At 57.7% G+C, this 27,603-nt stretch overlaps 1 protein-coding gene across 8 annotated transcripts; it reads left to right on the top strand.

The window, feature by feature from the left end:
- Nucleotides 1–1,503: 1,503 nt before the first annotated feature.
- Nucleotides 1,504–26,910, top strand: URGCP (upregulator of cell proliferation). Of its 8 annotated transcripts, XM_062179177.1 has the most exons (7): nt 7,782–7,836; nt 8,323–8,918; nt 9,980–10,102; nt 18,127–18,197; nt 20,914–20,964; nt 21,823–21,861; nt 23,902–26,910. In XM_062179177.1, exons 5-7 carry the CDS (start codon nt 20,931–20,933, stop codon nt 26,493–26,495), a joined length of 2,667 nt encoding a protein of 888 aa, XP_062035161.1. In that variant the 5' UTR covers nt 7,782–7,836; nt 8,323–8,918; nt 9,980–10,102; nt 18,127–18,197; nt 20,914–20,930; the 3' UTR covers nt 26,496–26,910. The 8 variants fall into 8 exon arrangements, with proteins under 8 accessions (XP_062035165.1, XP_062035161.1, XP_062035162.1 ...); XM_062179181.1 differs by lacking the exons at nt 7,782–7,836; nt 8,323–8,918; nt 9,980–10,102 and adding exons at nt 1,504–1,773; nt 2,065–2,225; XM_062179178.1 differs by lacking the exon at nt 9,980–10,102.
- Nucleotides 26,911–27,603: the final 693 nt, after the last annotated feature.

Raw genomic sequence — 27,603 nt, 5'->3', positions numbered from 1 at the left:
AAGCAGCTCCGAGCTGGCTTCACGCTGTGCATATCCCTGGGAAATTAGGGACCTTAGAATATTTCCGCTCCCTCCTCCTCCTCCTCCTCCTCCTTCTTCTTCTTCCTTCTCCTTCCTTCTCCTTCTTCTTCTTCTTCTGACAGGCACAGTTAGACAGTGAGAGAGAGAGAGAGAGACAGAGAGAAAGGTCTTTCTTCTGCTGGTTCACCCCCCCAAATGGCTGGTACAGCCGGCATGCTGTGCTGATCCAAAGCCAGGAGCCAGGTGCTTCCTCCTGGTCTCCCATGCGGGTGCAGGGCCCAAGGACTTGGGCCATCCTCACTGCCCTCCCGGGCCACAGCAGAGAGCTGGACTGGAAGAGGAGCAACCAGGACTAGAACCTGGCGCCTATATGGGATGCCGGCACCGCAGGCGGAGGATTAACCAAGTGAGTCATGGCGCTGGGCCCCCGCTCCCCACTTCTGACCATTCTGTTGCTGACATGTAAACTCTCCGGAGTGATTTTCTCTTGCAGCTGTTTAGCTCCCACAAGCTGAGAGGCTTGGAAGAACGCGAGTTCAGCACCTTCCAGCCCCATGGAGTGCAAGCGCAACACAGATCAGGCGTTTGCTACTGTGGTTAAGACACCAACAGGGACACAGGCATCTCGTATCCAAGTGCCTGGGTTCCAGCCCCAGCTCTGCTCTGAGTCCAGCTTCCTGCTGGTGCGCACCCAGCAGGCAGCAGGTGATGGCTCCAGGGCTTGGCCACCCATGGGGGAGGCCCAGATGGAGTTCCAGGGCCCTGGCTTCGCCCTGGTGCAGCTTGGGCTTGTGGACATTTAAGGAATGAACCAGCAGGTGGAAGATCTTTGCTCTCTCTGCCTTTCAAATAAAAATGAAACTCCCTAAGCAGTGCCACACAGACTTCAGGGGGCGACAGTCAGTGTGACAGGGCTGTGCCTCGCTGGAGCCCTCGATTCCAGCTGTGCGTCTTGGCCGTGGCCCATTTCTGTGTCTGTAAGTCCAGCGCAGCAGTCCAGGTCCTTCTGATGGACCATGACTCTGGCCTCCCTGCCTCCCTTTTTATTTGAAGGACCTCTGGGATGATACAGTGTGTCTGCCCCTGTGTATGTGAGGCAGGAATCCAATCACGTCGCACACGTGGAAGGCCGAGTTTCCCAGTGACGTCTGTTGAAGAGGTTGTTTTCCCCATCGAGGGGACGTGGCCTTGTCTTGCTGGTTTCACCTCTCACTCACCAGTTGTGCACTGGTCTGTATGCTTATCCCTACGCCTGCAGCACAGTTTGGATTGCTGTCGCTTTGTGTTGCCTTTTGAAATGAGGAAACCAAGTCTTTTCACCTTGTTCTAATTCAAGATTGCTGTGGTGGTCCTGGGCCCCTTGCGGTTCCATATGAGTTCCAGGACGAGCTTTGTGTAGGGGCCCAGCAGGGCAGGACTGCAGCCGGCCTGGACATGACCACCATTTTGTCTTCTAGGTGACCTTGGAAGTGACCCCCCCCCCCCCCCAAGCTCCGTAGCTAAGAAAACCGTTCTTATCTGCTGACTGCGGTGGGAATCTTGATACTTCAGGAATCGTCCAGTTACCCTGGAGCCACCTTCTTCAACAAAATCCTTCCTCCTGCCTCCTGGTGTCAGGACCTGAGTTCTGTCTCCTAGCCACCTGAGGGCCCCAAGTCCACCTCTCCCCAGTAAACAACACCCCAACGAGACCTGAACGTGGCCTCCTCGCTCGAGCTCATTAGCCCCTTCCACCTCTGGCAGCCAGTTCTGGTACACTGGGTTTTACCAAAACACTTTTCAGTTTCTGCACAAAAGGCTGACATTTGATAAAGACTCTGTTGAGTCTGCAGGTCGCCGTGGGCAGCACTGGACGTTTACAATATTAAGATCCCAGTGCGTGAATACAGGAGGTCTTCCCGGTTTCTTTAAAGTCTAACTCCTTTTAGCGGTGCTTCGTTTGTAAAAATGTTTCACCTCCTTGGTTAAATTTATTCCTGGGCACTTCATTCTTTTAGATATTTTTGTACTTGGAATTTCTTTCCTAATTTGCTTTTCTGATAGTTCTTCACAGGTGTATAGAATTGCAACTTAATATTGTTGTTGTGGACACTGCAGCCTGCCACACTGCAGCATTTGGTAATTAGCTTGAGCAGCCCTCTAGCAGTGGATTCCTTGGGACGCTCTCTATAGGGTCACGTCATCTGCAGTTTTCCTCCTACTTGGTAAGACTTTAACTTATCTTAAACATTTTTCTTTTTAGTACAATTGCCTTGGGTAGAATTTCTTGACCTGTGTTGACTGGAAGTACAAAGAAGACAGACTTTTCTTGAAACTGTGGGTTTTCCACGCATGCCCTTTATCGTGCAGAGTGAATTCTCTCCTATCCCTGTCTGTTGGATGTTTTGATCATGAGAGCTGAGTTTTGTCAGATACTTTCTGTGCAACAACTGAGGTCATCCTGGGGATGGGAGTTTCACACAGCAGTTAAGAAGCTGCTTGGGGGTCTGGCGCCGTGGTGCAGCGGCTTAACACCCTGGCCTGAGGCGCCGGCATCCCATATGGGTGCTGGTTCGAGACCCGGCCGTTCCACTTCCTATCTGGCTCTCTGCTGTGGCCTGGGAAAGCAGTAGAAGATGGCCCAAGTCTTTGGGCTCCTGCACCCGTGCGGGAGACCCAGAGGAAGCTCCTGGCTCCTGGCTTTGGATTGGCGTGGCTCCGGCCGTTGTGGCCATCTGGGGAGTGAACCAGTGGATGGAAGAACTCTCTCTCTGCCTCTCCTCTCTCTAACTCTGACTTTCAAATAAATAAATAAATCTTAAAAAAAAAAAGCAGCAGCAGCTGTTTGGGATGCCTGCGTCCGGTACTGGAGCGCCTGCTTCAGGCCCTGGCTCCACGCTGAGGACCCAGCCTCCTGCAGTGTGCACTCTGGAGGAGCAGACGATGGCTCAAGTTACGGGCCCCCTGCTGCCCAGGCGGCACAGCTGGACTGACTTCTGGGCTCCTGGCCTCAGCCTGGTTGTTTGAAGCAGTTGGGGAATAGACCAGTGGATGGAAAATACCTCTCTCTCCCTCTTTGTGTGACTTTGAATTAAAATGAAAATAATAAAAAAGCAAAACGAGTTTTCAAAAGAAAAATTAAAGTTGCGCCAGCTCCCTGCTTGATGGGCCCATAGCAGCTGCAGACAAGAGAGGCACTTTGGATGGAAATTTTAATCACGTGGGATCACGATCCTGAAGCATTTCCTCCAGGAGCTGTAACAAGAGATGAGACACGGCTCCACCCGTGCGATCCTAAAGACAAAGCCCAATCAAAGCAAGGGATACCAGGAGGCAGCTGTGGTCCAGTCACAGCAAAAGCAGACCAGTCGAGGGCAAAGGACTGGCACTGTTTCCTGGGGATGCTCAAGGCACGTTGCTTGCGTTTCTAGACAAAGTGGTAACTTAGTAGGAGGCTGTTTGGGGAAAGTCACTCAAAGCTTCCCAATTCCGGGGACAGCTTCAGCAGGCAGTCCTGCTCCACCACCACTCCAGCCCCGAGGGCAACTTCACAACAGCTGCAGTAGGAAGTCCGGTCTTCCAGTCCTGATGCGGCTCCTTTCACTTCCTCTAGTCTCCTAGTCTTACAAAAACCTTTCCGGCCGACACTGTGGCATCACGGGTAAAGCGGCCGCCTGCAGCGTGGGCTTCTCATATGGGCCCCAACTGGATTCCCGGCTGCCCCACTTCTGATCCAGCTCCCTGCTAGTGTGCCTGGGAAAGCATCGGAATATGGCCCCAGGTGCCTGGGCCCCTGCACCCATGTGGGAGAGTGAACCAGTGGATGGAAGATCTCTCTCTCTCTCTCTCTCTCTCTCTCTCTCTCTCTAACTCTGCCTCTCAAATAAATAAATAAATCTTTAAAAAAAAAAAAAACTTTCAGGGGCATCCAGTCTTCTTTAGGTAAAAATGGGAAAAAGACGGCACTGACACAGGTACAATCCCAGGGTCCTCACTTTTTTCTGAATGGATTAAATGGCTGTTTCACTTTTACAAAAGTGTCTGGAGCTTATGCTGAGGAATAAAGTTTATGTTGTTATTTTAATATTTTAAAAATATTTACGTTTATTTGGAAGGCAGAGTGACACAGAGATCAAGAGATTTTCCATTTGCTGGTTGATCCCCCAAGTGGCCACAGCAGCCACAGCTGGGCCAGGCTGAAGCCAGGAGTCAGGAACTCCATCTGGGTCTCCCACATGGGTGGCAGGGCCCACTGCCTTCCCAGGCACATTAGCAGGAAGCTAGATCAGAAGCTACACAGCTGGGACGGGAATGGGCACTCTGATACGGGATGCCCGTGTTGCGAGGGGTATGTTAACGATGCCAGCTCCTAGTTTCATCTTTTTAAAAAGTTTATCGGGGCTGGCGCTGCCATGTGGGCGCTGGTGTGCATCCTGGCTGCTCGTTTCTGATCCAGCTCCCTGATAATGAGCCTGGGAAGGCAGCGGAAAATGGCTCAAATCCTTGGGCCCCTGCATCCATACAGAAGACCTGGATGAAGCTCCTGGCTCCTGGCTTTGGTCTGGTCCAGCCCTGGCCATTGTGGTCTGCTGGCTTTAACACCTATGACAGCAGCCCTGAACCAGGCTGAAGCCAGGAGCCCAGAACCCAAGCTAGGTCTCCCGTGTGGATAGAAGAGACCGCACACCTGAACCTGCTGCCTCCCAGAATGTACACAGCCAGACACTGGAATCAAAAGTGCAGCTGGTGGGCCGGCGCCGCGGCTCACTAGGCTAATCCTCCGCCTTGCGGCGCCGGCACACCGGGTTCTAGTCCCGGTCGGGGCACCGGTCCTGTCCCAGATGCCCCTCTTCCAGGCCAGCTCTCTGCTGTGGCCAGGGAGTGCAGTGGAGGACGGCCCAAGTACTTGGGTCCTGCACCCTATGGGAGACCAAGATAAGCACCTGGCTCCTGCCATCGGATCAGCGCGGTGCGCCGGCCGCAGCGCGCCAACCGCGGCGGCCATTGGAGGGTGAACCAACGGCCAAGGAAGACCTTTCTCTCTGTCTCTCTCTCTCACTGTCCACTCTGCCTGTCAAAAAAAATAAAAAAAAAAAAAAAAAAAAAAAAAAAGTGCAGCTGGGACTTGAACTCTGGTATCCGACAAAGGATGCACGTGTCTCAAGCTCATCGCAACCTCTGTACCAAACGCTCAACCCCTATTTTTGTATTACAATTGCATATTTCCACGAACTTTTAAAGTCCCCCATATGTAGTTGTATATGTTTGTATATGAACACAAACATACATAGATTACGTTTGTATCTGAGCAGCATTAACACATCCTACTGACCTCGAAATTCAAATCTGAGAACAAAGCAAATTATCATGGATGTATACAGGGCATTTTGTCTACAAGGATGTTTAGCGCCCATATTCTTTTTACTTTTATTTATTTTCTTAATCTACTTGAAAGGTAGAAAGACAGAGATCTTCCATCCACTTGCTCACTCCCTGATGCCCACAATGGCTAGGGCTCGGCCAGGCCAAAGCCAGGAGCCAGGAACTCAGTCTGGGTCTGCTATGTGGGCAGCACAGGGTGGCGCACCCCAGCTCTGGGGCCGTCGCCTGCTGTGCCCAGGGTGTGCACTAGCAGGAAGCTGGGTCAGAAGGGGAGCTGCGAGCCAAATCCAGGCACTCTGATTGGGGTTGTTATGCCCAGTTCAGTTGTCCCCAAAGACCACCAAGGGGCCGATACCGCTGCAAAGCACACGAGAGTTTTATTGCAGGTCCGGGCCTGGACTCTCAATCAACACCGACGCAGCGGGTCTGAATTGAGAGCCCTGACCCTTCAGTTAACAGGGTTTTTATAGGGTTTTCAGAGACATTCTGTACATCATGGTACCATTTAGCAAATCATCTCATCCCGCGGGAAATTCAAAGTACATCTCTTAGAATTGATTAGTGCGTCCAGTGGCGGGAACGGACCTACTAAAGGTGGCTGGATGGCTTTGGGGTGGATGCCTTTTGAACTGATTGGCCGAAGCACAGGGTCCGAGCTGCTGGGGTGTGCGTGCCGAACTGCAGGGTCTCGGGTAGCTATCAGTCACCTTCTCTGCCCTGAGAAGACACCAGGGACTCTAGGTATTTCTCTGTTATCTGCTAATCGGCTGTTGCTAGGAGAGTTTATCGCAAGGGGAGTTCATTTATTTACTTTTAGGAGCTTCTGGCTTAGGGCTCAGGGCCTGGTCAGGCCCAAGTTACAAGATGGAGGCCTAATTTAAAAGAGTTACACCTTGACCCAGGCTCAGGTCTCACAGGGGTGTGCACCAAACGCCCATTTCTTAGAATAAAGTGAGATGTGACGAGAGGGACCGGTCAGACAGATGTAGAGGAATGCTGCCAGCCGTAATAATGAAGGAGATTGTGGTCTCAGTGCATCTATGTTATTATTATTATTTTTGTTTTACTTATTTTATGGAAATCCTTTTGACAAAACTAGTACTCATAACCTCTCTCGCTGACACGTAAGGCCTCAAAATGTCTATCTAGTATTTTTGCACTTGTCGACAGTCGCTCAGGAACACACCAAAAGACATTGAGCTCCTATGGTCTGCCCCATCCTTGTCAGCAAACTCCTATGTTATTGTTTTAAACGCCATGAAAGTCAGAGCAGAGACAGAGAGAGGGCACTCCTACCTGCTAGCTCACTCCTTCAGTGCCCACAGCGGCCAGGGGCCAGGCTCGGGCCAGTCAGTAGCCAGGTCTCCCAGGTGGGTGGCAGGGATCAGTTATTTGAGCCGCCCCGTTCCTGCCTTCCGGAGTCTACACCGGCCAAAAAAACCCCAAAACCAAAAACCAAAAACCAAACAAACAAAAACAACGGAATCAGGCAGTGGAGCCTGGAGAATGGAACCCAGGCACCCAGAAGGGAGATCCGGCGCTTACTGCTCTGCCACGTGCCCGCTCCTGTTTAGTCACTTGGCTGCCTTCCCTCCAGGGCCATCCTCAAGACCCCAGGGCCGCCGGCTCTCCCGACCCCCTCACTCCGAGAGTCCCCTCGGGGCACAGCCAGGCCCCCTCACTCCGGGAGTGCCCTGGGGCACAGCCACACCGCACCGCAGTCCTGCGGAGCCAGCCGGGCGGGCGGAGAAGCCACAGACGGGTTCTCCCAGGAGGGGCGCGCACTGCACCTGCTAATCCTCACTTAATCCGCACACGGCACCCGGGGTCCTGCCAAGGCCTCCAGCCCAGGTAGCTGGCTCCACGCTAAGCCATTTAACTGCCGCTCTGCTGTCTGGTGTTCTCAACAGTGATGATGATGATGATAAAACTGTGACCACGACCACGCAAAAACGCCGCCCGCAGGGCTGCCAGGGCCCCGGGCCCTCCTGTCTGAGAGTTCAGGGGCTCACCTGGCCCGGCGCGCGGCGGCCCGGCTCCCGCCCAGGAGCTGCGGGCTCGGGAGGAGCCGGGCCAGGGCCTTCACGCACGCGTGGCGGGGGCCGACGGGCGCCTCGTCCAGGGCAGCCCCGCTCCCACGCCCGCCGGCAGAACCGGCTTCCCTGCCGGAAGCCAACTGCAAACGGCCCGGAGCTCCCGCAGCTCGCCCTGGGCCCGCAGCGCCGGCGTCCCGGGCGGGCAGGGGGCCGGCCCCGCCCCGGGCGGCCGCTCCGCGCGCCCCCACCCCGCCCCGGGCCGCCGCCCGCAGCGCCGGGCGCGGGGCGCGGGGCCCGGGGCGGCGCGCGGAGCCGCCGGGAGCGGCGCGGGGCGGGCGGGCGCGAGGCCCCTCCCCGGCCGGGCCGCGGAGCAGCGCAGGCGGCGGCGGCGGCGCGGCCCGCTCATGGCGTCGCCGGGGTGAGTGCCGCGGGCCGCGCGGACCCGGGGGGCGGCGGGCGGCCCCGCGCCGCGACGCCCCCGGCTCGCCCCGCCCCGGCCGCCGCGCGACCCCGGCCCCGGCCCCCGCGCGGCCGCGCCCGCGCCTGGCGGCCTCTCCGCCGACCTTGGGCGGCCGGGCCGGGGAGGGGCCGAGGACAGCGGCCGCCCGGCGAGCCGGGGGTCCCGGGGCGAGGCCTGCCGGGGGCCGGGGCGAGCGGGCAGAGCAGGACCCTGCGGCCCCGGGTTGCGGGTGGGCGCGGGGGTGAGGCCTGGGGGTGGCGAGCGGGGGCGAGGCCTGGGGGTGGCGTCCGAGCGCGGGGCGCTGGGGCGCTGGGGGCCCCGCGGGGCCCTGGGCGAGGCCGGCACGGACGGGCCCGGGCGCTGGCGGGCAGGGCGGAGGCGGCCCCTGCGGCGGCTGGCGGCCTGGGGTCCCGACACCACCTCCGTCCCACTTTCTGGTTTTAGGAAATGCTGGTGACACACACGGAGTCCGTAATTTCTAAAGCAGTTTCTCACTTGGCAAAATAGAAGCTCAGCGATTCGTCGTTACTTTTTCGGATTGGGGGATCGCACCGGCCTTTGAGTGGCAGGATCCATCGGACGCTTGCATATCACAGAGGGGCAAAACCAGCCTCAAGGGCATCCCTGGACCTCAGGGGTCCCAGGCCCGGAGGAGGCGCCCGGGCCGGCGTGGGGATGCCGCTGGGCCTCCCCCGGAGCCGGCCGAGCCCTGCGCGCAGGACTTGGCTCGGGACAGCTGCCTGGAGCTGACGCTGGATGTGACCCGAGACCGGAGGCTGCAGCAGGGCCGGGCGTGGGGGGCAGCGGTCGCTTCTGGGACCCGGCGGCTTCCTCACCGGCTGAGTGTGCAGAACTTTGAGCTCATGCATGTAGTAGGCAGAGGCCTGTCCTGGGAAGGCCGGCCCTGGGTCAAGGTCCCACCGCATTCCTGCCTGACTCTTCGGGAAAGGGCGAGGCCCTGGGGGGTGGCGGAGCCTGCCTTGTCCGCCGGCCTGGAGGCTTCAAGTCGAGCAGTCAGTCAATCGCAATTAAAAATCTTGGTGCGTTCGGTGCCCACTACCTTAAAGGTGGGCTTAATACTGCGTCGGTAGTGCTGAGAGCCAGTGGGGTCCCCGCGGGTCTCTGTGGGAGGTGGCTCTTGCCAGTTGCTTGCAGCTTGCACAGCTTGTGAGGGGCTCCGGGAGCCTGCAGCCTGTGGTCCTCTGGTTTCTGAGGGTGCCCAGGGCAGCCGGAGGCCTCACTTTCTTGTTTCAAGGAGATGCCATGCACTTCTGCACCTCCTTGCGTGCCTTGCACGTGGGGTTCTTCAGGCTGCCCTGAGAGGTGAGAGCCTGGCTGGGGAGACCCTGCCTCCTGAGATGGCTCCTGGGTGCCGGCTCAGCCCGCCGACCACAAACCCGAACCCTCCCACACCAAGCGTCAGGAGCAAATCCAGGGTGGGACCTTGGCCTCCTGGGTGGGCTCATTGCCCTCCCCTTGCTGGGGCTGGGAGCTGCAGCTCTGAGAGGATCCCAGTGACAGCAGTGTTGGAGGGCGGAGATGTGCGGCCCACCCACCCGCCACCATCCGCCTCTCCTGAACCGGCCTCGCTCCGAGCCCCCACCTCTTGTCTTTGCCCCTCGGCTGGCTTTCTCACAGCACCCAAACCCCTTCTTTCTCCGCCTGTGCCTTCCTTTATAATGCTTGTTTATCTGCTTGAAAGGTAGAGCGAGCGAGCGAGCGATTTCACCTGCTGGTTCACTCTCCAAATGCCTGCAATAGCTAGGGCTGGCCCAGGTTGAGGTCAGGAGCCCAGAACTCCATCCGAGTCTGCTACTTGGGTGACGGGTCCAAGTGCTTGAGCCATCGTCCGCTGCTTCCTGGTTGAATTAGCAGGAAGCTGGATTGGAAGCAGAGCAGCCAGGACTTGAACCGGCACCGCCGTGTGCCTTGTGGATGCCCCAAGCAGCTGCTTCAGTTGCTGCGCTACCATGCCCACCCCTCTGCCTGCTCTTCATCCTTGGGGCTTCCTCGGGTTCTGTGGTCCGTCTCTGCTGATCCCTGACGTGTGCTCTCTTCACGGTCGCATCCATTTCTTTATCTTTTTACTTTTTCAAAAAAGATTTTATTTGAAAGGCAAAGTTACAGAGACAGAGATATCTTCTGGCCACTGATTCACTCCCCAAGTGGCTGGGGCTGGGCCAGCCTGAAGCTAGGAACCTGGAACTTCATCTGGATCTCCCCTGTGAGTGGCAGGTGCCGAGCGCTTGGGGCTTCTTCCGCTGCTTTCGCAGGTGCGTTAGCAGGGAGCTGGATTGGAAACAGAGCAGCTGGGACTTGAACTGGTGCCCATATGGGAGGCCAACGTTGCAGGGACTTGAACTGGCGCCCATGTGGGATGCCAGCATTGCAGGCGTCCCTTTCTGTGGTTTTAACTGCTGTCTAAACCAGTCACGCTTAGCCCGGGGTCCACAGTGGCTTCTCTGAAGTTGTATGCGGTGTTGGGGGTGGTGTATATGTCTCTGAAAGCAAGGCCTGTGGCTTTCATCAGTGTCTCAAAGGGCCTTTTTGATTTTTTTAAAAGAGATATCTAAATTGTTTAGTTTTATTTGAAAGGCAGAGAAAGAGAGAGGGAAGGAGTTCTTCCATTTGCTAGTTCACTCTCCAAATGCCTGCAACAGCTCGGCTGGGCGGGTCCAAAGCCAGGAGCCCAGAACTCAATCTGGGATTTCCACGTGGGTGGCAGGGACCCAAGCACTTGAGCCATCCCAGCTGCTTCCCAGGGCGGACACTAGCTGGAGGGCGTTAGTGAAGGGGAGGAGCTAGAACCTGAGCTGGTCACTCTGGCAGGGGATGTCTGAAACTCTGCACCAAACAGCCAGCCCTCAGAGGGGCTCTTAGCCCTTAGGAATGTTACAGCTGTCAGCCTGAATTTCCGGCTTGTTAGGTCCAGAGTGTACTTGCTAACAGCCCCCGAGTGTCTTGGATAAACCTGCGTCACCTCTACTAAGTGTATACATTTTTGGGTTGCCATTGGTAGATTATTTGAAATACATGGAAAGTACAGAACAGAAAATAAAAAGTAAGTGTAATGTGGGTCTACATAGACAACCACTTTTAGAATCTGGGGAGATGTGCGCAGGCCCCCTTGTAGGGAACCCTAAAGATACAACCATGGACTTGGATTATAAAGTTTAGTTGATAAATTAGACACAGTGAGAGATACAATAACTAACTAAATGGAGCATCGGTAACAATGTACTATAATGAGAGTTTGTGCTTTGGGGCTGTCATTAAATCAAGTAACAGTTACCTTTGGGTAAGCCCTGCAAGACCAAGGCAGCACATCCCATAACTGAGATGGTTGCTAGGCGACTGCTGAGAAGGGCTGATTCATATCCCAGGCAGGATGGAGAGGATGGCCCAAGACCTCATCCTGCTGCTCAGAAGAGTGTGCGTGTTAAAACCTGAGAATCGTTTACTTCTGGAATTTTCCCTTTAACATTTTCGGACTGTGGTTGACCACGGGTAACTGAAACCACACGAAGCAAGACCACAGAAAAGGGGAGGCATCTGTTATGGTGAAAGAAGCCGTTGCTCTTGGACAACCGTACAGAAGCAGCCGGCGTGCTCCGCGCTGCCCCTCTGAGCGCCCCAAGCACCTGACGGATGCTTGCCGTGCGTTGCCGGTGTTTCTTGGCTTGCTATGATGTGAAGTGCCCGGTGCGCTCTGCCGCCGGCTTTCTCCGCCCAGCCACACGCCTTGAGAGTCAGTCGGTGTGGGAACAAGGAACAGAGCTACCGAACTTTGAGGAGCCACATACTGTTCTCTATAATGTATATCTATATAATATAACACCGGACCTTGGAGAGCTGTACAACATATGACCATGCATGGTTGCACTGTCAGGGTTTCCAGTTTTCTCTAAGACAATGCTGACCCTGTGTGTCTCCCTCTGGGTGTCTGGGGCACACACGGAGAACTTGGCGTTCAGAGAGCCTGGCCATTTTTAATCTCATGGGACTGAAGTGTCCTCATTAGTTAGTCTGCCTTCCCCTCCCAGCACACGGAGACCCCAGCCCCGAGAAGTGGAGCCTGCCTGTGTCTCTTGGGTCATCCTCACCCCACCAGGCTATGCGGGCGGAAGCTCATTCCCGCCCCTCGTGTTGGCTCAGGAACATCCTCTCCCACTTCCTCTGATCCCATCGGTAACATCAGGTTCTCCAGCCCCCGGCCACAGCTAACATTGGTTCTCCCTTAAGTGAACTCATCCGCCTCAGCTTTTGGATTCAGAAAATAGGGTCCTCGTGGCCCCGGGCTGCCCCTGGCAGGGCCGGGGTCAGGCATGAAGCCTGTGCTGGGGAGAGGGCACCTGAGCGGCCTGGGGTGACCTCAGCTCACAGCAGAGGCGTCCCGCCATGGGTGAGGGGCCCGAGATTGATACCAGGAGTACGTGACAGGGCTGGGACAGCCGGCGCCTGGCAGCAAACCCAGGGCTGGTTGCTCTGGTGTGGGAGGGAAGGCCGAGCTGGCCAGGCTTGGGAGGGGGGGAGCCCGGCAGAACTCAGGCAGGCCAGCTCCTTGCCCTTGGGAGGAGTCCAGTGGGGCCCTCGCCTTGCTCCAGAGCCCCTAGGCTGGGCATGCTGGGAAATTAGGACTCCTCTCCCAGTATCACTCACTGTGCCGGGGTGGCAGGGGGCACCAGGTGCCCTCTCTGTGGAGAGCTCAGGGGCCCTCCTACCCTGGTCACGAGGGACAGGGACTTTCCAGTCCTGGAGAATATTCTTTTAGGTTGAGACCCTGGCCGCTTCCAACAAGTGTGTGGTCAGCTCTGTTCCACGTGCCTTTGTACTGAGAGGTTGAATTTTCACAGCAATCCTATGCCATACGTTTTGTCATTGTCCCTATTACACATAGGGAGACTGGGGCCCAGCTAAAGGTGAGCCTCGGTGCCACCTGCCCTGCTCAGGATCACCCCCTGGTGTGAGTCAGGCTGCTGGGGCCCAGGGGGACTGGCTGCAGCTGCATCTGTCTGGCCACCTGCAGTGCCCCCTGCAGGGTGACGCTGAGGAGGGCTCTCATGAGACCGGGCTTTACAAAGATGCCCGAGATGGAATGGCCTAGAAGCCAGAGACCCACCTGCTGGCCAAGGCAGCCTGGTTCTGTTGTAGATTCTCTGCGTTGCGAGTGACCTTTTCCTACTGTGAGTTGCTTTATTTTTGAAAATAAGTGACACATGCAGCTGGTACCCATTTCCAAAGATAGGAAAGGGACAGATGTGGAAATTAAGCCCCCCCCCCCACCTGTTCTGGAAGCGTCTCCACCTGCGACATCCTGCCGCACTGGCTGGGGTTCAGACCTGAGATGAGTTCAGAGGGAGCCCCTGTGCTGCTGTTTCTGTCCGGACTCGGCTGCCGCCGCTGGATCTTAGGTCTCCGTACTTTTAGGAAAACGAGCTTGTCATTTGCATCGTGTCTTCCCTCGGTTGCTCATTTTTGACTTTTGGCTGTGGGAGGCTGTTCCTACTCGGAGATATTTTTTCTTTTAAAAAATGCCTTTAGTAGCTTGTTTCGCCTCGATTTTTGTTTTTATTTCATCTCAGAACCGGTCAGTGTGCGTCTTGCTGAAAGGTGTAGGGGCTGGACTTCTGTGATTCCCAGATGCCCGGAGCTCCCGGAGCGGAGACGGCAGTACCGCCGCGCTCTCCTTCGGTCACGTTCGGTGGCCGCTCCGTGTATCCCTGAGCTGCAGCCTTGCACTGGTGTGAGCTGTTATCAGGCAGGTTCCGCCCTCCTTCATAATTGTTCTTTTCTAAACTTTTCCTGACTGGGCTGGTGCAAACATTTCTTCTACAGAGTCGGCTCGTCTGATTTTTTCACCTTAATTCACTGAAAGCTTCATATAGGGGGAGAATTAACTTAAAAATTACAGGAAGTCTCCCTTTCTGAAAACAGGCTTTGCCTTTTCATTTGTTCACATTTTTCATATCTCTCAGTATTCTTTTCATATCGATGTTGCCTATTTTTGATCCTTTTTAAAAAAAGACATTTTATTTATTTGAAAGGCAGAATTAGACACACACACACACAAGAAGAGAGCTCTTCCATCTCTGGTTTGCTCCCCAAATGGCCACAATGGCTGGGGCTGAGCCAGGCCAAAGCCAGGGGCCAGGAGCTTCATCTGGCTCTCCCATGTGTGTGCAGGGGCCCAAGCACTTGGGCCATCTTCTGCTGCTTTCCCAGGTGCCTTAGCAGTCAGCTGGATCAGAAGTGGAGCAGCCAGGACATGAGCTGGCATGCACATGGGATGCTGGCGTTGCGGGCGGCGGCCTAACCCACTATGCCACAGCGCTGGCCCTGTGTAGATCTTGAATTTCTTGTTGCTATTGTAAGTTGGAGTTTTGCTTTCACATTTCTGACCTATTCGCACACGGGAAGGCAAGTCTTACCCTAACTTAGTATATCCTCAGCTTCCTGAATTCGTTTTCATGTTGGTCTCAGGTGTTCCAGGGCTCCTGCAGCCTTGTTCCCTCCTGTCGTTGATAAAATTCGGGTAGATCCGATTTTGTTGTGCCCGCGGTGGAGGCTGTAGAGCCCGTGTCTCCGGGACGGCGCCTGGCGGGGTCTCCTGGCCTCAGGCCGCTGCAGCCCATGTGGCTGCTCGGGCTGCCTACTGCGGGGCCTTGTGTGTGCCCTGGGCCAGCGGTCAGTGCCGATTTGCTCGTGAGCGCCTCGGGTCACGCTTTGCCCACAGCCGTCCCCGTCAGAGGCAGGAGCAGGGGAGACTCACCTTGTAAACATGACCTCCAGTGTTAAAAGGGTCTTAAAAAGCATTTTAAAAAATGTTATTTTTAAATTTATTTTGGGGGGCCGGCTCTGTGGCATAGCAGGTAAAGCTGCTGCCTGCAGTGCTGGCATCTCATATGGGCGCTGGTTCAAGTCCCAGCTGCTCCACTTCTGATCCAGCTCTCTGCTATGGTCTGGGAAAGCAGTGGAGGATGGCCCAAGTCCTTGGGCCCCTGCACCCGCATGGGAGAGGGACAAGAAGCTTCTGGCTCCTGGCTTTGGATCAGCACAGCTCCAGCTGCTGCAGCCAATTGGGGAGTGAACCAGCAAATGGAAGACCTTTCTCTCTCTCTCCTTCTCTCTCTGTGTAACTCTGACTTTCAAATAAATAAATAAATCTTTAAAAAACTTATTTTCAAAGTTAGAGTTACAGAGAGAGGGAGTGAGGATAGAGAGAGAGGGAGAGAGGGAGAGAGGCAGAGAGGGAAAGAGGGAGAGAGGGAGAGGGAAAGAGAGAGAGAGAGAGAGAGAGAGAGAGAGAGAGAGATCTTCCATCTGCTGGTTCACTCCCTAGATGACTGAATGGCCAGCCCTGGACCAGGTCAAAGCCAGGAGCCTGGAGCTTTATCCAGGTCTCCCACATGGCTGTAGGGGCCCAAGCACTTGGGCCATCTTCCACTGCTTTCCCAGGCCATAGCAGAGAGCTGGATCAGAAGTGGAGCAGCCGGGACTCAGACGGGCACCATATGGATGCTGGTGCCGCAGGTGGCAGCTTTACCCTCTACAGCGCCATCCTCTCAAAAATTATTTTCTAAAGTATAGTAGGGAAAAGAGTGAAAGCAGTTTTGGATACGTTTCTATTTTGTGTTTTTGTAGTTTCTGATTTTGTAAATCAGATGGAAAGATGAATACTAACCGTGCTTTCAGGATCCGCTTTGCTGCCCTGCTGGTCTCCGGGGCCAGGGGCAGCACTGCTCTTCTTTGCCTTCTGACGAGGCTCTGCTCGCTGCACGAGGGGATGGCGAGGCTGTGCAGCCCTTGCTGGACCGGGAGCTGGCTCTGCAGCTGGCGCTTGGTAATTACTGGCTGCCATTGAAGGTTCCCGCAGACCTCTCCGAGCCCGGAGGAGAACAGGCTAGGAGGGGCCAGCTTTGCAGCTCGGCGACGTCAGGCAATCCCTTGACCTCACCGCTCTGAGCCCAGCCTCCCCCAGCAGTGTCGTTTGGCTGTTGTCTTGGTGAGCTTGGGCAAGGGGTTCAGCGGCAGAAATCACTTTCTCATGGTTCTGAGGCTGGAGGTCCCAGATCTGGGTCGGGCAGACGGCCTGGCCTTTTCTCCGCACCTGCTGGGAGCAAGCAGGCCCCGCCCCTATGACCTTGTTTAACCTCAGTGACCTAAGGGCTCCTGCACCATATCCAGGCAGGTGGGACCTGGACCCCATGCAGCACACGACAGGTGTTAGAGGATGTATGGGTGGTGGAGGTGAGAGCACGCTGCCCTCCTCCTGCAGGTGGGGCTCTGCACCCACAGCCCTGCGTGCGCACAGGGCCCGTGCGTCCCAGTCGTGAGTGCCTCGAGCAGTGGGCTGGCGGGATGACAGTGCGCAGGTTGCAGGCGTGCACGTGTGCATGACTTGGTACAGACTCCGGTCAGCACTGTGGTGATGCCACTCTCTCCCTGAGCGAGTCAGGTGCAGCCCGGGGCCGGGTGCCTGCGAGCATACCTGGGACCCGTGTCCTGGGCTCCGGCCTCTGGGCTCTCCCTGCCTGGGGTGGTCTGGCAGGGTCCTCGGGCCACAGCGCCAGGCCTGCGGCTGCCCCCCTGGGGAGCTGTTTGTAACCAGTCCTGCTGTTGTCCCTGTCTAATGGGACCTCTGGTTTCACTTGCATTGGCAAGGAAACGTGCGGTGTGATCTTTGCAGAAAAGTGGCGGGAGGGCCTCGGAAGCCCACGTTTTAACAGCATCGGGGGCAGAGGACGGTGGGCTGGAGGGCTTCTAAACAGGCGGTCCCTGCTCGTGGTCTGCAGGCTGCCCTCTGGTGAGCGCCATCTTCCTGGTGCCCTGGCACACTTCCTCGCGTTGGGGCACGGTGGGGGTGGGGTGGCAGACGAGCTCCCCGGAGCCCCTTTTATGAGGGCACCAATCCCATTCGAGAGGCCCTGACCTCGTGACCTGGTTTCCTCCCCAAGCTCCGCCTCCACATGCCCTCACACCGGGAATTCTGGGTTGACAGCAACATTGAGTCCACAGCAAACAGGAAGTGCTAAAGCATCCGTCGAGCGATAGCCCTAAATCCTGCTGTGCGTGCGTTTCCCCAGACCGGAGCTTCCCCCTCGCGGGACCCCAGGGCGCTGGCACCCACGTTCCCACATTTCCCCTTCTGGCCCAGGACGCAGTCCAGGGTCGGCTCTGTGATCTGGAACACTTCCCCAGCATGGCTTTGTCTTTCTCTGACCTTGGCACTTCGGGGGAATACGGTTCTCCCTCTGCCATAACGAGCCTCGTTTGGGTTTGTCCTCGCGAGGTCAGGTTCTGCCTTGGCCGGTACCCGGGGCTTTCTGCTGGGCTGTGGTCAGAGCTGCCCCGGCTCTCGCCATGTACTGCTGCTAGGGAGCGGTGTGTGAGGGGACGGTCTGAGACGGGCACATCTGTGCTCCTGCCCATCTGGGCGAGTTGCCGGGCTTGGACCCGTCTTGGTGATGGCTGCAGGCTGGGGTCCTCCCGCAGCGCCCCCAGCCCCCCATGCGTGTCATCGTCATCCACAGGCACCCACTCGTCCTTGGTCTTGTAATGTTTTAAGTTAAATCACCGCAATTTGTCACATGTGAGCGCACGTCGTCTAGTGTGTCCTGGGGCGGCCCCAGCAGGGCTCCTTTTTTATTTTTTTTAAAGGATTTATTTATTTATTTGAAAGTCAGAGTTACACAGAGAGAGAGAGAGAGAGAGAGGTCTTTCATTTGATGGTTCACTCCCCAACTAGCTGCAAGGGCCGGAGCTGTGCCAATCTGAAGTTAGGAGCCAGGAACTTCCTCTGGGTCTCTGACACGGGTGCAGGGGCCCAAGCACTTGGACCATCTTCTACTGCTTTCCCAGGCCACAACAGAGAGCTGGATCAGAAGTGGAGCAGCTTACCTATAAGGCTGGTGTCGGCATCCTTAGGCTAGAAGTAGAGTTACTGGCTAGCGGGTGTGTCTGCTTCTCTCTTTCTGAGCGGCTGTCTCCAGGCTTGGCCAGCAGCCTGGGTGGGTACTGGTGTCTCCAGGCCCGTGGTCCCCGGCTCTGGCTGCTCGCTGGAATCGCTGAGCATTTTCAAAAGCAGGGGTGCCTGGGACCTCTCCCCTGGGACTTGGGCTGTGTGGTCTGGGGGCAGTGCCCAGGGTCTGTAGCTTTTCAGAGTTCCCCAAGAGGTTTCTGTGTGCGGCTGCTTTGAGAGGTCATGATGGTAGCTCATTGTTTTCATTGCTTTCTCTGGTGTTGTTTCAGGCACTCGGATCTGGGCGAAGTGGCGTCAGAACTCAAAGCCCCCGAGAGACGAGCAGCTGTGGCGACTGCAGGTAAAGCTGTCCCCAGCGGGCCGAGGGTCGCGCTCCTCCAAGCAGATCTCCTCTAAGTCAGATTTATTTTACAAGAGGATTGCATCTTACGGGCCTTTGAGCATCACTCATCCATTCAAAATGGGATTTTTAAAAAAATTATTTGAAAGGCACATGGGCAGAGATGTTCCATCCCCTGGTTCACTCCCCAGATGGCTACAATGGTGGGAGTTGCTTCTGCTGGGTCTCCCATGCAGGTGCAGGGGCCCAAGCATTTGGAACATCCTCTGCTGCTTTCCCAGGCCATCAGCAGGGAAGTGGATCGGAAGTGGAACAGCCGGGACTTGAACGGCGCCCCTGTGGGAATGCCGGCACTGCAGGTGGCAGCTTTACCCACTACGCCACAACACCGGCCCCGAGGGTTCAGTTTTAAATAGGTGATTATCACACAGTTTGCCAGTCTCATGCAACCCCAACATTAGTGTCTTACTGCCATCCTGGCTTGTATCTAGCTCATCTTCTAACCGGGGCTCTTGGGAGAGTGTGAGGGGTGTTACACAGGGGTTGCCCAGGGCAGGGAGGGACCTGGGGACTTCCCGGTCACAGTCACATCCATTGGATTTTCTCTGAGGATTTGGGGGAGGGTGGTGGTGGTGGGACTGTGACCCTATGTGATGTCATTTCTCTTAACACCAGCAACTGGTAACTCATTTTGGAACTTTACTAATTAGGTGTTTCTTAAAATGAATATGTTCTATTGGATATTAATGTTAACCAAAATGAAACAAAACAAAAACCCCCACAAAATGAAGCAAACTAGGTTGATCACATTTGTTGCATCCATGCTCACAAACGTTGTGCGCTCAGCACGTGCTGGCACTGGTCAGGCACCCGGGTTAGTGGACAGTGGTGAATACAGAGGCCCAGGGCTCCGCCTGCCGTCCGCGGTGGGCATTTCATACAGCAGGCGCGGCTTGTGTCTCCTTTCGCGGAGCACAGTGTTTGGAGCTGAGCCAAGCTGTCCCCTTTTATGCCTGTATAATGTCCAGTTTGTCTCCATGCCTCGGCTGATGCACGTTGGGTCAAGTCTGCCTTTGGCCGTGGGGCGTATTGCTGCTCTGGACGGGCTTGTGCGAGCCCTGGAGTCTCTCCGTCCACTTCCGCGTACAGACCCGGGGCTCAGGTGCTGCGCTGTGTGAGAATCGTACGTTCAACTTCCCCAGGAGCTGCCAGCCAGTTTCCCACAGCAGCCGAGCTGTCTCCATTGGAAGAGTGGAGGGTTCCAGTTTTCCCCCATCTTCACCAACAATTATTTATTTTCATTTTAACAAATTTTTTCCCGAAACTCTGAAGATGCAGTAAAGAGCACAACACATTGTGGTCACTTTATTGAATGACATTAAGTCGTTCAGGTGTCCACCGCTGAGCAGCACTGTGGTGAAGACGCACACGGTTACGCTGTCAGACCTGAATGCTTGTCTTCAGGAACACGACCTTGAAGGCGGCGGCACCTTCCCTACAGCCCTCAGGCTACACAGCACACAGCTGCCGAGCAGCCTAGCAGAGGCTGAGGTGGGCAGCAAAGCCGGAGGCTGGACGGACGCATCGCTGTGCCGCTGGCACGAATCAGAGACAGGGTCGCAAAACCAAGCAATAAAGCGGACCACAAAATGTGGAGAATTTAGCAGGCAGAAGCAACATGTGGATCATCAGTGTAACTACTTTAAACGTGAAACAGATACAAAACAACGACAACCCGAGATGTGATTCTGCCTTTAAGCGGTTGTTAGAACTGCACTTCCACTCAGAGTGTGCCTGGCTGGCTAAATTGTCCACGGGAGGGGCGTGTGCGGGGTGCGCCACGCGTGTTCTCATTCACACTCTGATTTCCAGTGAATCTTCCTAAGTGCCATTCTTAAGTCAGCTTCACCCATGGTAAACGAGGCTTAGACAGCTGCCTGCATTTTCACATCTGTATCTTTGAGTCAATAATTAGAGCAGCCGAAAATTCCCGCGTCCAGTAAGTCAGCTTTAAAATATCTGGTTGTGCTTACAAAAGCTCCTAATGATAGAGTTAAAATCATTTGCCAGGAGGCGGTGAATCTTGAAATTGAGCCTAGGAACGTGTATCAACTCACATGTAGGTAGTTTCTAAAATCAAAGGTTAGCCTGGGTAAATTTTGTGGTTATTCATATTTTTATTTCACAGATTTCAGTATATTGTACAAAGAGCATATCCTAGCAGAGGTCTGTCTTCTGTGTCGTGATTACTACTTTGTGATATGCTTTGTATTGGAGAAAAGAATTTCCATAGGAAAAACTGAAGCTAATGAGACAGGTGGATCATCCCTCACCTGAGAGCCCAGAGCTTTCTGAGTGCCAACAAGACGTCACGAGTGGGAAAGTCGCACCTGGACCCCACGCTGGGTCAAGTCAAAACGTAGCCGCGCTCAGGATGCTGTGTGGGATGACTCCCTGCTGAGTGTATGGCGTGTGCATGAAGCTAAAGTAAAGTTCGTGTGTAGCCTTGGGTCCTGTCCCCGACATATCTCACTGGGTAGATGCAAATATTCCCAAAGCTGAAAATGCTGGAAACCCAAAGCGCTTGTGGTCCCGAGCATTTCCGACAGGGAGACTCAGCTGGCTAAGAATATCAGCCGGCGTAGCCTCGCGTGAACCCTCTGGTACCGAGCTCTGACTGTGGGCGACACTGAGTGTGTGTACTTTCTCCTTCTAGGTCTGGAATGGAGACCAATGGAAGGAGAAGACTGCGGGCTGCACTACGGAGGTAGAAGCTCCAGGGCTCGACACAGCCTGGCTTGGGGGAAGAGAGAGGGAGGGGAACAGTGAAAGATAACGGGAATTTTGTGTATTTATTTTAATGTTTATTTACTTAATTTTTATCTACTTGAAACAGACACAGAGAGAGATCTTCCATCTGCTGGTTCTTTCCCCAAATGCTCACATCAGCCAGGGCTGGGCCAGGCTGAAGCCAGGAGCCCAGAACTCCATCTGGGTCTCCCACGTGGGAGGCAGGGGAGCACTTGGGCCATTGTCCACTGACTCCCAGGCGCTTTAGGAGGACGCTGAGTCAGAAGTGGAGGAGCCGGGTGGGGGGAAGGTGACCAACACCGTGGCTCAGCAGGTTAAGCCGCCACCTGCAACGCAGGCATCCCATACGGGCAACCGGTTCAAGTCCTGGCTGCTCCACTTCCAGTACATTCCGGCTTCCTGCTAATGGTCGGAGTACTTGGGCCCCCACGAGGGAGACCTGGCTGGAGTTCTAGGCTCCTGGCTTTGGCCTGGCCCAGCCCTGGCCTTGGTGGTCATTTAGGGAGTGACCCAGGAGATGGAAGATCTCTTGATCTCCCTCTCTACAACTGCCTTTCAAGTCAATAAATAAACCTTTAAAAGCAAACAGAAAAGCCGCAGAGGAACCAAGACTCGGACTGGTACTCTGGTATGGGATGCGGGCACACAAGCAAGGGCCACCGCACCTGCCCCAGGAACTCTGTGGTTTGAACAGCTGGGCGAGGTTGTCATCTTAGGAGGAGGAGGGTTCTTCCTGGGCACAGCTGGCAGTGCCTGTGTCAGTCAGAGGCACGCTATTTGCCTGACGCTTGCTTTGCCCTTGCTCTCCCTGCAGATGGTCCGAATGAGGCTCAGGACAGCGACTTTCCAGCAGGTAAGTTGCCGTCATTTCCTCTCTTCCGCTCTGCTGTAGCCTCCTGGGCTGCTGGAGGGCACAGCGCCTGCACTGGTGGTCCCACACCTGGCTGCGTCCAGTGCCCGGGGCGTTACCCTTTTATCCATCATTAACTTAAAAAAAAAATGCCTGGGGAGAGCTAGACAGCAGTGAGCAGCCTCCCGAGAGGTACCCACTGCCCTGGGCTCTGGTGTCTGCAGGCGAACCCCAGGAGCTTTCCTTTCTAACAAGTACCTGAAGCCATGCCTGTGGTCCAGGGCTCACCGTGCAGGTTGCAAGTGGAGGGCTACAGGCGCTTATGAAAGCAGGCTCTGAGCCCCGTAGCCATCTACCGTGGTGCTGCTCGCACAGTTAAGGCCATTCTCCGTGTCTTGACAAGAAAACCAGGCCCTGGTTTCGCCGAGGCAGAACAGGGAACCTGCGAGACTCCCGGGAAGGATTCCCGCCACACGATGCCTTTAGTGCACTTGTGTTCTGCAGTGGGCTCACAGCTCTCTGTCCCGAGTGGGGCTGTGCCGTAAGCCCATCACTTCTTTCCTTGAGAAACGGGAGAAGGGCCAGCTCAGCTGCCTTTCTCATCTGGGTTTCCTAGAGCATCCGGTGGCATCGGGCATGTGGCTCTCTCCAGCGAGGACCTGGAGTGCAGCCTGCAGCCCAGGGCAATGTCCATTCATCACTTTGCATGCTAGCATTCCCAGTGGACCAGCTCCATGTGGTAGGAGCCTTGACGAGATGCCAGCAAGACCTGGGGTGGTGGGGGGAGCCCCGGGACGGCCAGTGCCCTCACAAGCATCTCACCAAGATTTGGTATTGTGCACGGTGCCACTTGAACATGTGCAGAAGTAAACATGCCCAGTGCTTTCACACAGTTAAAAGTAAGACCGTGTTGTCGGTTTCAGATTCACCGAACGGTTAGTGTGTGCTGTGGCTTCTGTGCCTCAAGTCCTCCTGTTTTCCTTTAAAACATTCCAGTGTGTTTACAAAGAGCCAAGAATGTGAGCTAGACAGCTGGAGAGTGAATCCCTGATTGTCACCTCAGGGGAACTCCCTGATGACACCGAGGGAACCCAGGGCTGGGCTCCCTTGTGGGGTGAGCCCCGGGGAGCCCCAGGACCCCTCTGGGCATGGGCTGTGGCCTGGTCTGGGGCCTTGCCCAGTGCAGAGCCAGGCAGTTCAGAGTGTGGTATCATTGGCACTTGTAGGTTTTGGGAGAACCCCGAGATATAAGTGCTGGAACATCTGTGTTACTGGGGTCCCCTTGCTGCTTTGACCTCCGACCCTGTTGGCCACACCCCGTGCCTCACCTGCCTGTGTCCCGCTCACCCTGTCAGCCCCTCCCGGCCCCGACTCACGTCCCACTGGGCACACCCCGCTCTTGCCTGCTTGTGTCCCGCTCCCCCGGCCAGCCCCTCCCGGCCCGACTCTGGCTTGCTGGGCACACCCCGCTCTTGCCTGCTTGTGTCCCGCTCCCCCGGCCAGCCCCTCCTGCCCCGACTCTGGCTATGCTGGGCACACCCCACTCTCGCCTGCCTGTGTCCCACTCCCCAGGCCAGCCCCTCCCGGCCCGACTCTGGCTATGCTGGGCACACCCCACTCTCGCCTGCCTGTGTCCCGCTCGCCCGGCCAGCCCCTCCCGGCCCGACTCTGGCTATGCTGGGCACACCCCGCTCTGGCCTGCCTGTGTCCCACTCGCCCGGCCAGCCCCTCCCGGCCCCGACTCTGGCTATGCTGGGCACACCCCGCTCTCGCCTGCCTGTGTCCCACTCCCCAGGCCAGCCCCTCCCGGCCCCGACTCTGGCTATGCTGGGCACACCCCGCTCTCGCCTGCCTGTGTCCCACTCCCCAGGCCAGCCCCTCCCGGCCCGACTCTGGCTATGCTGGGCACACCCCGCTCTTGCCTGCCTGTGTCCCACTCCCCAGGCCAGCCCCTCCCGCCCCGACTCTGGCTATGCTGGGCACACCCTGCTCTCGCCTGCCTGTGGCCCGCTCGCCCCGACTCACGCCCGTTTCTCCCCGCAGCAGAGCGGAGCAGGCTGCAGGAGATGCTGTCCCTCCTGGGGCTGGAGGCGTACCAGGCGCAGAAGCTCAGCCTGCAGGACTCGCTCCAGATCAGTTCCGACAGCATGAAGAACTGGGCCCCGCAGGTGCCCAAGGACCTGCCCTGGCACTTCCTGAGGAAGCTGCAGGCCCTCAACGCCGAGGCCAGGAACACCACCATGGTGCTCGACCTGTCCGCCGACGCCCGGCCCGCCGAGAAGGAGAGCCAGATGGAGGAGGGGGTCATCTACTGGGACCCGGCCGAGGACGCGGCCGCCGACGACATCTACTCCTTCTCGGAGCTGCCCACGCCCGACACGCCCGTGAACCCCCTGGACCTGCTCTGCGCGCTCCTGCTCTGCTCGGACGGCAGCCTGCGGCAGGAGGTGCTGTTCAAGATGGCCCTCTGCCAGTTCGCGCTGCCGCTCGTGCTGCCGGACTCGGAGAACCACGACCACACCTTCCTGCTGTGGGCCCTGCGGGGCGTGGTGCGGACGTGGTGGTCCCAGCCCCCGCGGGGCCTCGGCAGCCTCCGGGAGGACAGCGTGGTGCTGCCCAGGGCGCCGGCCTTCGCCTTCGTGCGCATGGACGTCAGCAGCAACTCCAAGTCCCAGCTGCTGAACGCCATCCTGAGCCCCGGCCGCCGGCACTGGGACTGCTTCTGGCACCGGGACCTCGGCCTGGGCACCAGCGCCCGGGAGATCGCCGACGGCCTGGTGGAGATCTCCTGGTTCTTCCCCAGCGGCAGTGAGGACCTGGACGTCTTCCCGGAGCCCGTGGCCTTTCTGAACCTCCGGGGGGACATCGGGTCCCACTGGCTGCAGTTCAAGCTGCTGACCGAGGTCTCGTCGGCCGTGTTCATCCTGACGGACAACGTCAGCAAGAAGGAGTACAAGCTGCTCTACTCCATGCGGGAGTCCAGCACCAGGTACTACTTCATCCTGAGCCCCTACCGCGGCAAGCGCAATGCCAACCTGCGCTACCTCAACAGGCTCATCCCGGCGCTCAAGATGGACCCGTCGCACGTGCTGGTCAAGGTCAGCAGCACGGACGGCGAGGGCTTCGTGCGCAGGGTCCGCGCCATCCTGCGCGGCGTGGCGCGCGCGCCCTGCAGGCGGGTGTCGGTGGAGGACATGGCGCAGGCCGCCCGCAAGCTGGGCCTCCGGGTGGACGAGGACTGCGATGCGTGCCAGAAGGGGAGGGACCGCATGGAGAGGATCACCAGGAAGATCAAGGACGCGGACGCCTACCGGCGGGACGAGCTCAGGCTGCAGGGGGAGCCCGGCAGGAAGGCGGCGCAGGCCGAGCGCGAGCTGTGCCAGCTGCAGTGGGCGCCCGAGCCGCCGGAGAAGCCGCGCGCCGAGCTGCGGCGGCGGGTGCTGGAGCTGCGCGAGCAGCAGTACAGCCTGGAGCCCGCGGCCGGCGTGCAGGAGTTCGTGGCCGGCATCAGCAGCCCGTGCCCCCGGGAGAGGCAGTACTTCCTGCGCTGGCTCGAGTGGGGGCTGGCCCGGCTGGGTCAGCCGCGGCCCAGGCAGCCCCCGGACGCACTGCTCGCGCTGCGGCCCAAGCGCGGGGCCTCGGAGCTGGGCGAGCCTCCGCGGCCCGAGCCCCTGGGGGTGGAGCACTTCCTGCGGGAGCTCGGGCAGTGCTACGAGGCCGAGAGCTGCCTGGTGGAGGCAGGGCGGCTGCCCGCCGGCCACCGGCGCTTCGCGCACTTCCCCGGCCTGGCCGTGGAGCTGCTGCTGACCGGGCTGCCCCTGGAGCTGGTGGACGGGAGCACGCTCAGCATCCCCGCGCGCTGGGTCACGGGGCTGCTCAAGGAACTGCACGCGCGCCTGGACAGGAGGTCGAGGCTGGTGGTGGTGTCCGCCCTGGGCGTGCCGGGCACCGGGAAGTCCACCCTCCTCAACACCATGTTTGGGCTGCGCTTTGCCACGGGCAGGAGCTGCAGCCCTCGGGGCGCCTTCATGCAGCTCCTGACGGTGGCCGAGGGCTTCAGCCAGGACCTGGGCTGTGACCACATCCTGGCCATAGACTCAGGGGCACTGATCGGCGGGGCCCCGGCCTCAGCCGGGGACAGGTTTGAGCTCGAGGCCTCCTTGGCCACTCTGCTCATGGGGCTGAGCAACGTGACCGTGGTCAGTCTGGCCGAGACGAAGGACATCCCGGCCGCCGTCCTGCACGCCTTCCTGAGGTTGGAGAAGACAGGCCACGTGCCCAACTGCCAGTTCGTGTACCAGAACCTTCACGACCTGCCCGCCTCCAGCCCCAAGCCCCGGGACAGGAGGCCGCTGCTGGAGGCGCCGGGCGAGCTGGGCAGGGCCGCCGCCCAGATGGAGAAGCAGGGCGGCGGCTTCCGCGTGCTGGCCGGCCTGGCCTTCTGTGACCCCGAGCGGCAGCACGTCTGGCACGTCCCCAGCCTGTGGCACGGGGTGCCGCCCATGGCCGCCGTGAGCCTGGCCTACAGCGAGGCCATCTTCGAACTGAAGAGGTGCCTGCTGGAAAACGTCAGGAACGGCCTCTCCAACCAGAACAAGAACATCCAGCAGCTCATCGAGCTGGTGCGGCGGCTCTGAGCCGGCAGGCCGACAGCCTCAGCGAGGGAGGGAAGGAAGCTCACAGACCGCTCCGCCATGTTCCTGCTGATGGCCGAGGCCCTGGGCAGGGGAGACGCCGCCAGGCTCCCATGGGGCCAGCCCTTCATCGCCCCGGAGTGGGGAGCGGCGGCCTCAGCAGACGGGGACCCCCAGCACAGGGCGGGGGTTGTCCTAGGGGAGCAGAGGCTGCCCGTGTGAGCAGCATCAGAGGGGACCTGCCGGGGGGGCCCAGCGCCGGGTCGCACCTCGCCTGCACCCTTCAGCAGGTCATCATTCGTGCGTGCTGTCTGCCCCGAAGCCATGAGCTCCTGGGAGGCGGGGACCAAACGTCACCCAGTTCCTGTCCCCAGGCCTTGCACACTGTAGGCGCTTAATAAATGTTTGTTGAACGAATGCTCCCGTGAGTGATGGGCAGCTCTGCCTCCCTGGGCCTTCATCCCATTTGCTCAGCGCGGCACGCCTTGGCCACGCGTGAGGAACGCTGCAGCTCCCGCACCTGCTCCGTGGGTGGTTCCTGGGGAGCAGCTCCAGGTGTCCTCCCAGTAATGGCGGGGTCGGGAACCCTTTTCCTGCCCAGGGCCACTTGGGTATTTATAGCATCATTCATGGATTTCCTGCCCCCCCCTACAGGTGAGGGGAGGAGGCCCTGACCACACACCTGCACGGTCCTGTACCCTTCTCTCCCCCCCCCCCCCCGGCCACCTCTGCTGCCCTCCCTGTCTCTCCTGGGACCACCACTTGCCACCGCTTGGGGGACACATGGCTGGGACACCGGCTCCTGCCCATTGCTCTCTAGGAGAGTCCTGGCCTGTGCTGGGGCAGGTGCCCAGGGAGCCCCAGCCCTGCTGGGTCCCTGTGCCTGCCCCTCTGAGCCTTGCCCTCCATCTCGGAGCCCCTTCTGTGTTCCAGGACTTCAGAAACCAGGCCTCTGTCTGAGCAGGAGCCGCAGCACCCAGCCTGCTGCTCCGACCTCAGTGCCAGGGCACTGCCTCGCCTTGTGGCGAGTGCTTTCTTGAGCAAATTCTTGGTTCAGTTGGAAATAACAGCACCACACACACACACACACACACACACACCCTTAGAGCCC

Source organism: Lepus europaeus, chromosome 20 (assembly GCF_033115175.1).
Source record: "Lepus europaeus isolate LE1 chromosome 20, mLepTim1.pri, whole genome shotgun sequence".
Taxonomy (NCBI): Eukaryota; Metazoa; Chordata; class Mammalia; order Lagomorpha; family Leporidae; genus Lepus; species Lepus europaeus.
This window is presented reverse-complemented; position numbering and strand designations above follow the sequence as displayed.